At 38.8% G+C, this 12,752-nt stretch overlaps 2 protein-coding genes across 2 annotated transcripts; both read left to right on the forward strand.

The window, feature by feature from the left end:
• Positions 1 to 3,136: 3,136 nt before the first annotated feature.
• Positions 3,137 to 7,866, forward strand: LOC125890621 (anionic trypsin-2-like). Its single transcript, XM_049579342.1, has 5 exons — positions 3,137 to 3,193; positions 3,374 to 3,524; positions 3,720 to 3,861; positions 5,227 to 5,484; positions 7,529 to 7,866. The coding sequence occupies exons 1-5, from the start codon at positions 3,139 to 3,141 to the stop codon at positions 7,676 to 7,678; spliced, it is 756 nt and encodes a 251-aa protein (XP_049435299.1). The 5' UTR covers positions 3,137 to 3,138; the 3' UTR covers positions 7,679 to 7,866.
• Positions 7,867 to 8,395: 529 nt separating this feature from the next.
• cdab (cytidine deaminase b) lies at positions 8,396 to 12,690 on the forward strand. Its single transcript, XM_049573407.1, has 4 exons — positions 8,396 to 8,641; positions 9,534 to 9,645; positions 11,133 to 11,190; positions 11,455 to 12,690. Exons 1-4 carry the CDS (start codon positions 8,455 to 8,457, stop codon positions 11,593 to 11,595), a joined length of 498 nt encoding a protein of 165 aa, XP_049429364.1. The 5' UTR covers positions 8,396 to 8,454; the 3' UTR covers positions 11,596 to 12,690.
• Positions 12,691 to 12,752: the final 62 nt, after the last annotated feature.

A 12,752-nucleotide genomic window follows, 5' to 3' on the forward strand; every position in this document is an offset into this window, starting at 1 on the left:
TCTCGCCTGACCTCCTCTTGTCCCACATTTAGAGCAGGCTGAATAATTGATGCTTCACCCAGTAGAATGGGAGAGACGGCTTTGTGTGGCCTCCCACCGTCAGGTGTTTCCTGGACCAACACTCGCCTGACTTCACAGGCAAACACCCTAAAACATCAGGTTGTTTCTATTCTATTAATACAGTCAAAGCAAATATGACTCATGCAAATACTTTGTAAATGTTGCAAATATATGAACTTAAGTTGGCCTTAACAATAGCCATTCAGATTCACATTGGGACAGGTGAATGAAATTTAATTTTATAGCAACGATACATGACTGCTATTTAATACCTGTAGCTTCTATGAAAACAGTTGACAGCAAGTTTTATACAGAGTAATGGGGACATGTTTCTAGCGGGGCCACCTATTAGACCTGCTTTTGTGTAGCTTTATTTACTGTCATTGCTACATGTATTACCTTATCATTGTGACTCTGCTGAATGTCTTGGTTACTGTGAAGCACGTTTTGACTTCTGTTCCAGAAAGACACCAAGTAAATAAATTTTCCTTGCTTCCTAACTTAAGTACTGCTCTTTAAAAGAATAGAGAAAGATATTTTCGGAAATATGCATATTTCTTCATAAGAGTTAGATGAGAAAATTTGCACCAATCTCATGTTATTTTAATGTTTCAAGGAAGATATGGCTCCCAGCCTGGAAATAGTCACAGCATGAAATTCCCCAGAAAGCCACGACTAGTCATTTTTACATTGACGTTTTTGTACAGATTAAACAAACAAGATAAAATGTGTTAATTAGTCATTTTCAGAGGTGCTGTGAGGCAAACTTCAGTCTTTATGCTAAGCTAAGCATTTCCTAAGCTAATCATTGATGACAGACAGATGCAACCGGTATCAATCTTCTTATCCTCTTGGCAAAGAGTGAATAAATCTATTTCCCAAAATGTATCCTTCATTAAATGTATTTTTTAGGGTTGGATATGTATAAATTTGTCAACCGTCAAAGCATTGCTATGCTATTCATACAGAGGTGGCCATATCTTTGATTATAGCACACATTCAGCCATTCAGCCAAAAACACACATTTCTGTCTGGTTGTTTTATACATAAACTGTCTCTCAACTGGTTTTCCAGAAACTTTTTTTTTTTGACATGACATATCAGTTTAACAATATATAATAACATTTTGCCCACCACTATTTTGAGCACCACACTCATGCATTCACTTCAACTGTATAGCAGAGGGGGCAGAAATGTTTTTTTATTTTCAATTTGGGTAAACTGACCCTTTAAATACACAACATTTATACTTAGTTTGGCTTTGTCAATAAAAACACAGCACAATGTGAATATAGAGATTAGATCGATGGACAAATAGAGACATAATCTGCCTTTTATATCAACACAGAAGTCTGGATGTGGCAAAGAATTAAATTTCTCCGTGCTGACCACATTTTGGCAACATATGATCCTCTTAGACTCACCGCTTATACACACAGTACATGCAGTTTTGTGCAAGACATCTGCCTCACTCTCTCTGTCTCCTTCTCTCCCTCTCTCTTTCTCACACACACATGCAGACAAAAGCATCCTGTTTGTCATCTCAGCTTTACACCTGAGGGAGAGCGGAGCACGCTATCACCTTTCACCCTAAGACACCTTGGGGAGAGCAGACTGTATGGAGGCTATGAGTTACAGACCAAACACCTGTGTGTGGGAACTAAGGATGGAAAAAAACTGCTGGGAAACTAAGTGAGAGTGACACCTGAAGAGATGGGAAAGGCTGAGAGAAGAGAAGAAAGACACTGCAGACACACGTTATAAGACAGTCTTTCTCTGCTGGATCAGACTTATCAACGTGAACACAGGCCAGGCTGTGGCACTGATTTTGGCATTATTTGCTTTAATTGTGTCATATTGACCCGAGGTCGACTTAAGGGAAAAACCAAGGTACAAAACACATGATCAACCACTCTCACTCTCAGCCCAATTAAACAGGATTTCTGAGAAAAGGTTTTTCCTTGTTTCACGACAGAATAAATGCTTTCATGTCCTGCTACGTCTCAGGTTGATAGTGCACTAGGGGGCAAATATATCATACTCAGACATCATTTGAACTGCCCTCTGTAGCATCACTGGATACACCAACAACATGTCTGGCGAGTATATTCTATCATTTCTCTGGCTTGTTGAGTTTCATCCCTGTAAAGCTTCACTTTGTCTCCCCAACTGGACAATAGGCTGAATCTGTGAGAACAAAGGCCTTAGAAAGAGAAGCGTAATGAAAGAGAAGGCTGCTCTTTAAAAAAAAAAAAAAAAAAATCATGTACTAGGTCACACTCTTGGCTTTCTGCATGTGAGAGACACTTGGATATATGGTGGACAATGGAAGGGAACAATGACAGTGACAGGCATCGTTACAGTATAAAAGAGGAGAGGAGAGAGTTCTCAAGCTTTGCTGTATGTCCCGGGATGAGCGGGGTGTGTGAGGATGTGAGTGCCAGTGTGTGGATGCTGGACTCGGACTGTTTTCTCACTTGACTCTTGATAAGGTGAGACGGCTTTGTATTGGTACCAATTAGAGTGCAACGAGTGACATTTTCTCAATCAATTGAATAGATAAAAACAGAATAGAAAAAATAAGTTTACTTTGGAGTGAATGTGACAACGTATGACCACTGAACAAAGATGATCTGAGCTCCAGAGGTTCATGTCTCAACACACATCAGAGGTCGAGACATTATGCTTTCATACTACCAGGGTTTTCTTGAGTGAACAGCCTTCTCAGGATGGCTGTTAATCTTTCTGCGTTATCCATCCTGTACCTGTATTATCAACGTCGTAAATGCAACAGTATCTTCATTTTAAGGCAACTTTTTTGTCATTTAAAAAAAACAATATGCAAAACATGAAGTTCAATCTTGAAATTTGCAGACTGTATTTCATGTAGTATTAAGGAATAATTTTGGTGTGTGTGCAGGAGTGAATTTAATACATTTAAGCTTGTAAATGATCTTTGATACTCTGAAATTCTGACTTGACAACTTTGATTAATGTGGCTGATTAAACTTAATCATCTTCACGGCTGTTGTGATACTGACCACCTCTGCTGTGTCTTTCTTTTTAGTAGCTTCTAAGATGAACCTGGCTCCATCCTGGCACCTCTCACTGCTCCTCCTGAGTGTTCTAACAGGTGAGGAACAATGGCATCCGAGAACACATTTACAGTACATACTGTCCTTTCCACACACCTTCAGTCACACAGGGCTGACTTCATGTAACTCTAGCTGAGTGAAAACTAAAAGCTGCAGGTTAATCTTGTGTTACAGAGCCTCTCTGTCTCTGTGTGTCTAATCCCCTCTTTGGCTCTTAGGTGTGTACGGGAAGAGAATCATCGGGGGTGCAGAGGTGAACAAATACTCCGTCAAGTATCAGGCCTCCCTCCTGTTCATGAACCATCACTTCTGTGGAGGCACCCTCATCCACCCGCAGTGGGTGGTGTCTGCTGCCCACTGCTGGAGACCGTTAGTTACTGCAGTTTTACACCTGGGGCATATGAAGGGTTCAGTGGCAAAAATATCTCCTTTTTTTTCTTCTGTTCCTCTCAAAGTTTTTGGGTAGCGCCTTTAAAGGAATACAACTCAAACTGTTGGTTCATTTTAAGACCATCTTTTAACAGTTTTTGCAAATGAACTTCTCCTACTGCTGTTCTCTTTTAGGAGGCACCTGAGCCAGGTGGTCCTGAGTGAGCACAGCATCCACAAGCTGGAGGGCTTTGAGCAGAGGTTCGATGTTTCCTTAGTCGTCAGGCACTACCGGTACCAACACTGGACGTTTGACAATGATATCATGCTGATAAAGGTAAGGGATGACTGTGGATTATGTTGTAGCCTATTGTGTCGTGTTCAGATATGGATTTGATATAGATCCCACATATAGATCCCCATTAATCCATCGATTGTTTGGTTTGTAAAAATTCTGAAAATGGTGAGAAATACCGTCACAATCATTGGTGTTACCCAGAGCCCAAAGTGAAACCTTCAAAATATCTTTTTTTTTCAACCAATAGTCCAGAATTTAAATAATTAAAAATTCTAAAATACTATTAAAAGGAAAAGTAGAAAATCTTCAAATTTGAGAAGCTGAAACCATGAACTGATTTTAAAAATTAAAATTGTTTCTGAATAATCTCCTGATAATCAACTGATCAGTTTAGTTGTACTTGTAAATTTAAAACATTTTGTATGTGAAAATGTTCATTTCTATCACTAAATCATTTTTATCACTAAATGTATTATTGCCCTTTCATAAAGTTAGGAGTCTACTTAAAAAGATGGTCTAAACCAATGCAGTAGACTTCCAAATGTTGATCTAAATTGAAAAAATGGTAAAATGTTTATGGCACACTGCTTGATGTTTTTTCCTTTAAAAAAAATAAAAATAAAAATGTTATACATAGGAATTGAAATACAATGATCTTTTTCCACTAAACAATGCATTGTGTTCTTGAGGCTGATAATATACCTTATGAGAAATAATGTGCAACATATGAAAAAAAAGTATCAAGTATAGTATAAAGCAGCATTAAACGGAATTACCTAAGAAAAGTAAGAGTACCTCAAAATTGTACTTAAGTACAGTGTTTAAATAGAGTAACTGCACTGAGTTTCTTTCCACCACTGCTGACAGCAAGCCAAAATAACCCTGATGGATTTATCAGTAGTAGTATTCAGTGGAGCTTACTTTACTCATGATTCATTTTATCAGTTGCCTCAATATTGACCTGCCTTTGATACAGTGAGAAGGCTCTGTTAGTACTTTACTTCCTGTCAGCCAGAAAACTGACTCATTGCTTTTTATTGTGCATATTGGGGATTTTCAATGGAACTGAATTTCCAGTGCACTGTGACATTTTTTCTATTGAAACACACTACAAATGATGCTTACTCCCTATTGAACCAGAGACCTGATTTGGATTCAGTTACATTGAGTACAGCAACTCGTTTACTAAATCAACTGCTTCACACTGGTGCACTTATTTATCCTTTGTTGCCTCCATCTGCTCTTGTGTTATTTATTTTATTCTTTTTTAGACAGCACAGTGGGTCATTTAGATGAGCAACAACTCTTTACTTACATTTGCATGTGAATAAAAATTGTACACTGCTAACTTCAGCAATAGCTTTCTGTGTTGACTGACTGATGGAAATGTTTTCTGTCGGTCAGTTGGACCGTCCAGCTATCATCAATGCCAGGGTCGAGCTGGCCTCTTTGCCAGACCCAGACTCACCGCCTTTGGCCAACCTTGCCCAGTGCACAGTCAGCGGCTGGGGTGTGACCTGGCTCAACAGCTACAGCCTGTCACCTGTGCTGAGGTCCGTGGATGTGAACATCTTTGACAACTGCAGGCAGTACTACTACTTCAGGGTAACAGACAACATGGTCTGTGCTGGCTCTCAATTTGGTGGGAAAGACTCCTGTCAGGTGAGGCAAAAAGGGTGTGTGTGTGTGTGTGTGTGTGTGTGGGCAATTGCTGGGCATTAAGGTTTAAGTTCAAGGAACAGCTAATTGATCTGTTATGATGAGATGTCACAGAGACTGATACATTATTATTCACTACGATACTTTATAGGACTCCCACCCATAGGGTTATCTCCAGGTCGTAAAAGTGAAGCCAATGTGGAAGTGCCTTAAACCTGCATTCTTGCTAATGGACAGCGGGGGGCGACTCCAATGGTTGCAAAAAGAAATCAGATTGTATAAAGGTCTATGAGAAAATGACTGCTTTCACTTTATTTATTACCTCAGTAAACATTTTTCAGCATGAGTTTATGGTCTCAATCACTAGTTTAAAGTCTTCGTCGATACATCATGATGTTCATTTTGTAAAATATGGTCCCATTTAAAGGAAAATAGACAATCAAGCAGGGTACGTTTTAGGGCGTGGCTACCTTGTGATTGACACGTCGCTACCACAGCAATGTCCTTGGGTTCTAAGTCACCTCCACCCCTTGCTTCTCCAAAGCTCCACCCTGTCATCTAAATATGGTCACTTCTGGCTCCACAAAACAAAGATGGTGACAGCCAAAGTGCCAAACTCAAGGCTTCGACATTGTAGTACACAAAGCAATGGGTGACATCACAGTGACTACATCCCCCTGTTTTTTAAATAGTCTAGGGTCCCACCTTAAATTTAAGATACAGGACTGAAACATGTACTATTCCCAAAATGATAGCAAGAAGAGAACAATTCATCTGAGACATTTATTTTTCGGACGCTGTTAAAGCTGCATTGTCAATTATATTGGACCAAACTGTAAACACAGGATTGACATATTATCTTATAAAGTTGTCAAATGTGTAAGCAAACAGTGGGACCTGGAAACATTCATTCTCCTTTTACTCCTTAACTGTATTAAACTAATAAACAAGCCATACCTGTGGTGATGTCACCCGTTAGTTTGTGGTCTACCATTCTAGCATTCTAGTTAGCATTTTGACCATCTTGGACATTTTGAGCCAGAGGTGACCATATCTGGACAAGAGGCCAGAGCTGTGGAGGAGCGAGGGGTGGAGCTGACTGAGAGTGCGAGGACACTATTACTCAAAGTGGCCACGTCTTCATAAATATGTTTATTTCTGCTGTAAAGTCGGGCATTTTAATGTAGATGTCCAGGAATTGACTTCTGGAGCCAGCCTCAAGTGGCCATTTGAGGTACTGCAGTTTTTAGCACTTCACTACATTCACCAGCTCACAAATTTTGACTGTGTACTGTTACATGCTGGATACATATTTTATAGGTTTTTTAGAGCTTTGTTGCTGAAAAAAGCTGCCTGCTTCTGCTGAACACAAGGTTGATACGAGCCAACAATGATTTAGCCCCAAAACACTGATGTTAAAAAAATAAAAGCTCCATAGAGCTGTGGAAAACTGCAGATGATGGTGGTGGTGCTAATTCTTACTTGATTTATTTGAACGACCACTTTCACATTCTTTCAGCTGTGAATACATAAATATTGATTTGTACAGATTTAAAAGCTTTCTACATCAATCAATTAGCATTAAAGCAAGCACACATTTTCAGCTATGATCACATGGGAAACTGACAAAAATCAGATTTGTTTTTTTTTTTTAATTCTTTTGCGATTTTACATGAAAGGCCCAGTGTGTAGCATTTGCCATTGTATAAAATATTCGTAACTATTTTTCATTGGTTTGTAATCACCTGAAAATAAGAACTGTGTTGTTGTTACCTTAGAATTAGCCGTTTATATCTATACAGAGTAGTGTCGCTTCTGCAGAGTTCACTATGTTGTTTACATGGTAGCCCAGAATGGACATACAAACAACATACAAACATATACAAACACTGGCCAGATACAGCCATTTGCGTTTTTGCATTTTGGTCTCTTACATGCTTGGCACATGGGAGAAATTTCAGTTCTGCTAAATGCTACTAAATCCTATCATACTGGACCTTTAAAATGTGTACCGACCTCAACAAAAACTTTTGCTTTCCATCCTCAGGGTGACTCAGGAGGACCTCTTGTCTGTAACGGTAAACTTGAGGGCATTGTATCCTGGGGTATCAGCTGTGCTTATGCTTACTACCCTGGTGTCTACACTAAGGTCAGAAACTACCTCGCATGGATCAATTGGGTCATCCAGAACAGATAATGAGACTCTTAATGACAAACTCACCTAAAACTCTACTGTGATGAAGATTGGAATGGATCCTTGTTGACCCCGAGGTCCTATTTTGGGTTGTCTTCTATCCAGTAGTTTCATATAAACATGAATATATTTGCTAAGAAGAAATAAATACACCCCAAAACACAAGCAGGTAAAAATACACAGTGAAGTCACTTTTAAAAAAGGGTTATTTTGAAATAAAAGTCTGAAATATACTACCACAACTAAATGCACTTTGTATTTTGTAGTTATTCTACTGTGTTTATAGTGTTTTTAAGAAATCATAGAAAACCATGTCACTCATTTTGGAAATCACTTCAGGGATCATTTTGCTCTTTAAAGTTTCCATTTCTCCACTGACACAGAGCTCAAAGAGAAGCTGGACTTAACAATAAAGAGACATATTTTCTCAAACTGTCTCCTCTCTTATTGGCCAACTATCACACTGAAACGTGCAGTAGATCATGAACCACACAAATTATGGAAATTCTCTTGTGCAAACTTTAGTCATATAGGTGAGTCACATCATCCTGTCTGAACTTCCTATATATATGTCACGTCCACACAAACTGAATAATGGCAACAAAAACAAAACCCCCTCTCACTGCCTCATGACAGCATGTTGGCATTCCAGCCTGTGATTGGCTGTGACTGCTCCCTCTCCTCCTTCCCTCTGTCCTCTTCCCTTTTAAAGCTGAGCCACAATAGACTGACTGACATTCACTGACTCAAAAACAACCTCACAAACCCCAAGAGCAACCATGGACCAAGTCAACTTCAGCAGGGGGGTAATGCATATTAAGGACCATGGCTCCAGAGACTTGTCCCAGGAAACAGTCAAGAGGCTGATCCTCCAGTCTCAGAAGGCAAAACAGCAAGCCTACTGTCCTTACAGCAAATTCAGAGTGGGAGCGGCTCTCTTGACCCTCGACAACTGTGTGTTTACAGGTAAGATACAAGTAAAACTTTGTCTTTGGGTTGTGTGATTAGGGTAAATATTTGGCATGAGAAAAGCAAGGTTAGTTGAGTTTAACATTAATGCTGAGTAAACAACACTGAATTCTGCATTCTTATCATTTAAGTGTTTCCCTAAATCTAATCTATCAACTTATTTGCCATTAAATAAATCACACAGGCTACATCTGAAAGGAAGCATTGCAAAAGCTTATTGCAAGCAGGGAACAAATGAGAGCCACAGCATTATGCAACTTGGGTCTTCTCGCTGTCGTTTAACATCTTCTGACATGGGGAAGAAGGAGGTAGTTAAAATTTTCTCTAAAAGAACAAGGAAATTGATCATTTACTTGATTGCAGTTTCATTTCACTGCACTGTGTCAATGATTACTTGACAACAGGCAGTTGAAATGACTGGACTCACAGAGGAAAGTTTTAATTTTATCATGCTCACCATTAAATCCTCTCGGGGAGAAGTCTTTTTTTATTAGAATTGTTTAAAAAGAATCACATTTCTTAGCGTCAACAAATCTTAACTTTCCCATGAGCTTATGTAACCTCTAGTTATTGCATCAACAGCGCTGTAAACACAGACAGGGATGTCAAATCATTGTCAACATAGACGGAACCCTCCTGTTCATGTGCCGGACTATACAAAGCTTAGTGAGACACGTGTGTGGGGGGGCAAGTAGCTGGCAAACAGAGGTGAGTGCAAAGACCCCTGAGTAACTATTTGACCAGGAGAGGAGAAGTAAACAGACAGCCCCCCTTTGATGGCAGAAAGGCCTCTTTTTGTAACTGCAGTGTTTTTTTTTTTCTTCTCTCTAATGTGTCAGTTTTATTTCAGCGAAGCGAAAGCACTTAAAATATCTGATGTCCCCGGCAGGTTGCAATGTGGAGAATGCATGTTACAACCTGGGTCTATGTGCTGAGAGGACTGCTATCTCAAAGGCAGTGTCCGAAGGCTACCGGAGCTTCAAGGCTATTGCAATTGCCAGGTAATGTCCATGTGTACGTAATGTTCTCTGTCCTTCCTGTCACTCCTCATTCCTCTAATAGCAAACCATGACTCACTTCACTTTTGCTCAGTTTCTTTTCGGATATAATGAAACCTCATCATACTTTGTCCACTACTACTGGGCACATTATCTCACAATGGTCCCCTGGGTACAGATATGCAAAGGGCCCTGCCAGTTCTCCTACATACACTGCAAAAACTCAAAATCTTACCAAGAATATTTGTCTTATTTCTAGTCAAAATGTCTCATTTCTAGTCAAAAAAAAAAATCTCATTACACTTAAAATAAGACTCATCACCTAAAAAGTTACTTGTTTTTAAGGCAATTTTCACTTGTTTCAAGTAAATTTTCACTTGAAATAAGTAGAAAAATCTGTCAATGGAGCAAGTTTTTTTTTTCTTATTACAAGCAAAAAAACCTTGCTCCACTGACAGATTTTTCTACTTATTTCAAGTGAAAATTTACTTGAAACAAGTGAAAATTGCCTAAAAACAAGTAACTTTTTAGGTGATGAGTCTTATTTTAAGTGTAATGAGATTTTGGCTAGAAATGAGACATTTTGACTAGAAATGAGACAAATATTCTTGGTAAGATTTTGAGTTTTTGCAGTGTAGGATCAAGAGTTTTGTGTCTTTTTGCAGTTTCATTGTGTTGTGTTCTTTTTGTGATTTCAGTGTGTCTTCCTTGTTATCAGTTTATTTGACATTTGCTGGTGAAAGCTAAGGGCCCCATGACCTTTTGGGTGCCTGGGCCCCTGGGCCAATGCCCAGTAAGCTTGTTGAGCAATCCATCCTCGCTTACTACACACAACCAAAGTCTATCATGCCTTATTTTTAATTTATTAAAAATAAATTAGCCTGTATTTCAACAATTTACAGCACAGGTAAACTCAATTAAAGTCAACAGCACATCAACAAAATACACCACTCTCAACCAATACGAGATCAATTTAAGCTGTAATATTTACAGAAACAAAGCCTACAAAACAGCAAGCTATGGTGTCACATATAGCAAACACAGTAAGACTTTATTAATCATAAATAGTTTTATCTTATGCAATGTATTTTCTTTTAGCTGTATGGGCTTCCTGAGCTCCTGGGACCCTGGAGTTTGAGCCTGATAGACCTGTTCAGTAATCTACCCATGGCTGCAACTAAATAAGCAGAAGCCTGATTTAATAGCTTGTGATGGTGTCTATATTACCCTTGAGAGAACACTGTATAGAACAGAACAACACTAATAGAATTATGAAGATTTATAGTAAATATTCTTTAGAAGACAGTGGGGAAAGTTTAAGAGAGCCAAGGAACCTGTAGTATGATTAGATTCATTATTAAAGCGTCACTGTGAGATACTTTTATCACTTCAAAATATTAAACAGAGGCCTTAAGGTCTTTGTGTTCAACATAAATACATTTCCTCTGTTTTGATTCTCAACCACATTCTTCCTGTTATGTTCCTTGCAGTGACCTGAATGACCAGTTCATCTCCCCGTGTGGTGGCTGCAGGCAGTTCATAAGAGAGGTATGATCTCTGCTGGTCTATTGATTTGGTGCAGTTGCTCAAATTTGTAGTGTATGATCAGGCGCGCTCACAGGAAAGGTTGGGCCCCTGAAAATGTCCAGTGACTGGACCCTTCCCAAATCTTTTATTCATATCAATGCATGCAATCTCTCTCCTTCTAACCGTTCATTGTCAGGACCACTCTGAAAAATCATTAACAAGGGAAGCTTTACAAGAGGACTTGACCACTTGCATAATTTCCTTTTCATGTCATTTCCCTCGCAGTTTGGCTCAAACTGGGATGTGTACCTGTCAAAGCCAGACGGCTCGTACCTGAAGATGACTGTGGACGAGCTGCTGCCCGTCTCCTTCGGCCCCGAAGAGCTGTCCATGAAGAAAGTGTTCGAAATCTCTCCTGAGTACTGACCCTGGATTCTGACACAAAACACAAATGAGTGGCTTCTGTGAACCACCCTGACATGTACTGTGTAAAACGCACATGCTGCTGAAAATGTATTCATGTTTAGCAGTCATTCTATTTATGGTAAATATTTGCTCTTTTATCTGCTGATTGTAAACAATGTCATATTTAAATTTACTCTGTGTATCTGTAATATTAATAAACACAACGTGAGGGTAATTGACAAACTATTAGCCGGAAAATTCACTGTGCTTTAATTAGTGATCCATTAATCAGTGGTGGAAGAAGTTTTCATATAATTTACTTATGTTTAAGTTCTATAATCTAACCACACTGTGAAAATACGCCACTACAAGTACAAGTCCTGTATTCAAACCTTACTCAAGTAAAAGTACTGTATAGTATTATCAGCAAAATGGCAAAATGTACTTGAAGCATCAACAGTATTGATTGTAAAATGTTCCCTGTTAGTGTTTCACTACAACATATGACATTTTAGATTAATATAACTGCTGCATTAATGTGTGTGTGTGTGTTGCAAATGACTGTCGTAGATGTTTAAGGTGGTGCAAATTTCGACTCTTTTGTATACTGTTGAGTGTAGTGTTGTTTAATTGAAAGCAATGCATCATATTGTGTAAGATCATGTTTGTAGCTTTGCTGTCCTGTGAGAACCACGTAAAGTTTGCCCAACCAAGAGGGTTTTAAATCGTTAATTTAGCTTAAGAAGTACTAGAATTTTCTCAACACATAAAGGAAAACTTGGAGATTTGGAGAAACATGTTTTTCACTGGACAGTAAAGGTATGACAAACTGTAATCTAAAAAGCTGTCAGACAAATGTAGTGCTGTAAAAAGTACAATATTTCCCTCTGACATGTAGTGGAGTAGAAGTATAAGGCTGCATAAAATGGAAATACTCAAGCAAAGTGCAAGTACCGTGAATCTGTACTGAAGTACAGCTCTTGAGTAAATGTACCCAGTTACATTCCACCACTGAATGCTGTACTGTTGTAGATAGAAATCTTTAGTTTAAAGAAGCATGATGGAAAATGGTGTATTGTATCCATATATTTTAATAAATAAACTGTTTCAAAAGGAGTTTCTTTCAATAATTTATGTCATTTCTCACAGTTGGATATAGACACACATGGACATACAAG

Source organism: Epinephelus fuscoguttatus, linkage group LG1 (genome assembly GCF_011397635.1).
Source record: "Epinephelus fuscoguttatus linkage group LG1, E.fuscoguttatus.final_Chr_v1".
NCBI lineage: Eukaryota > Metazoa > Chordata > Actinopteri > Perciformes > Serranidae > Epinephelus > Epinephelus fuscoguttatus.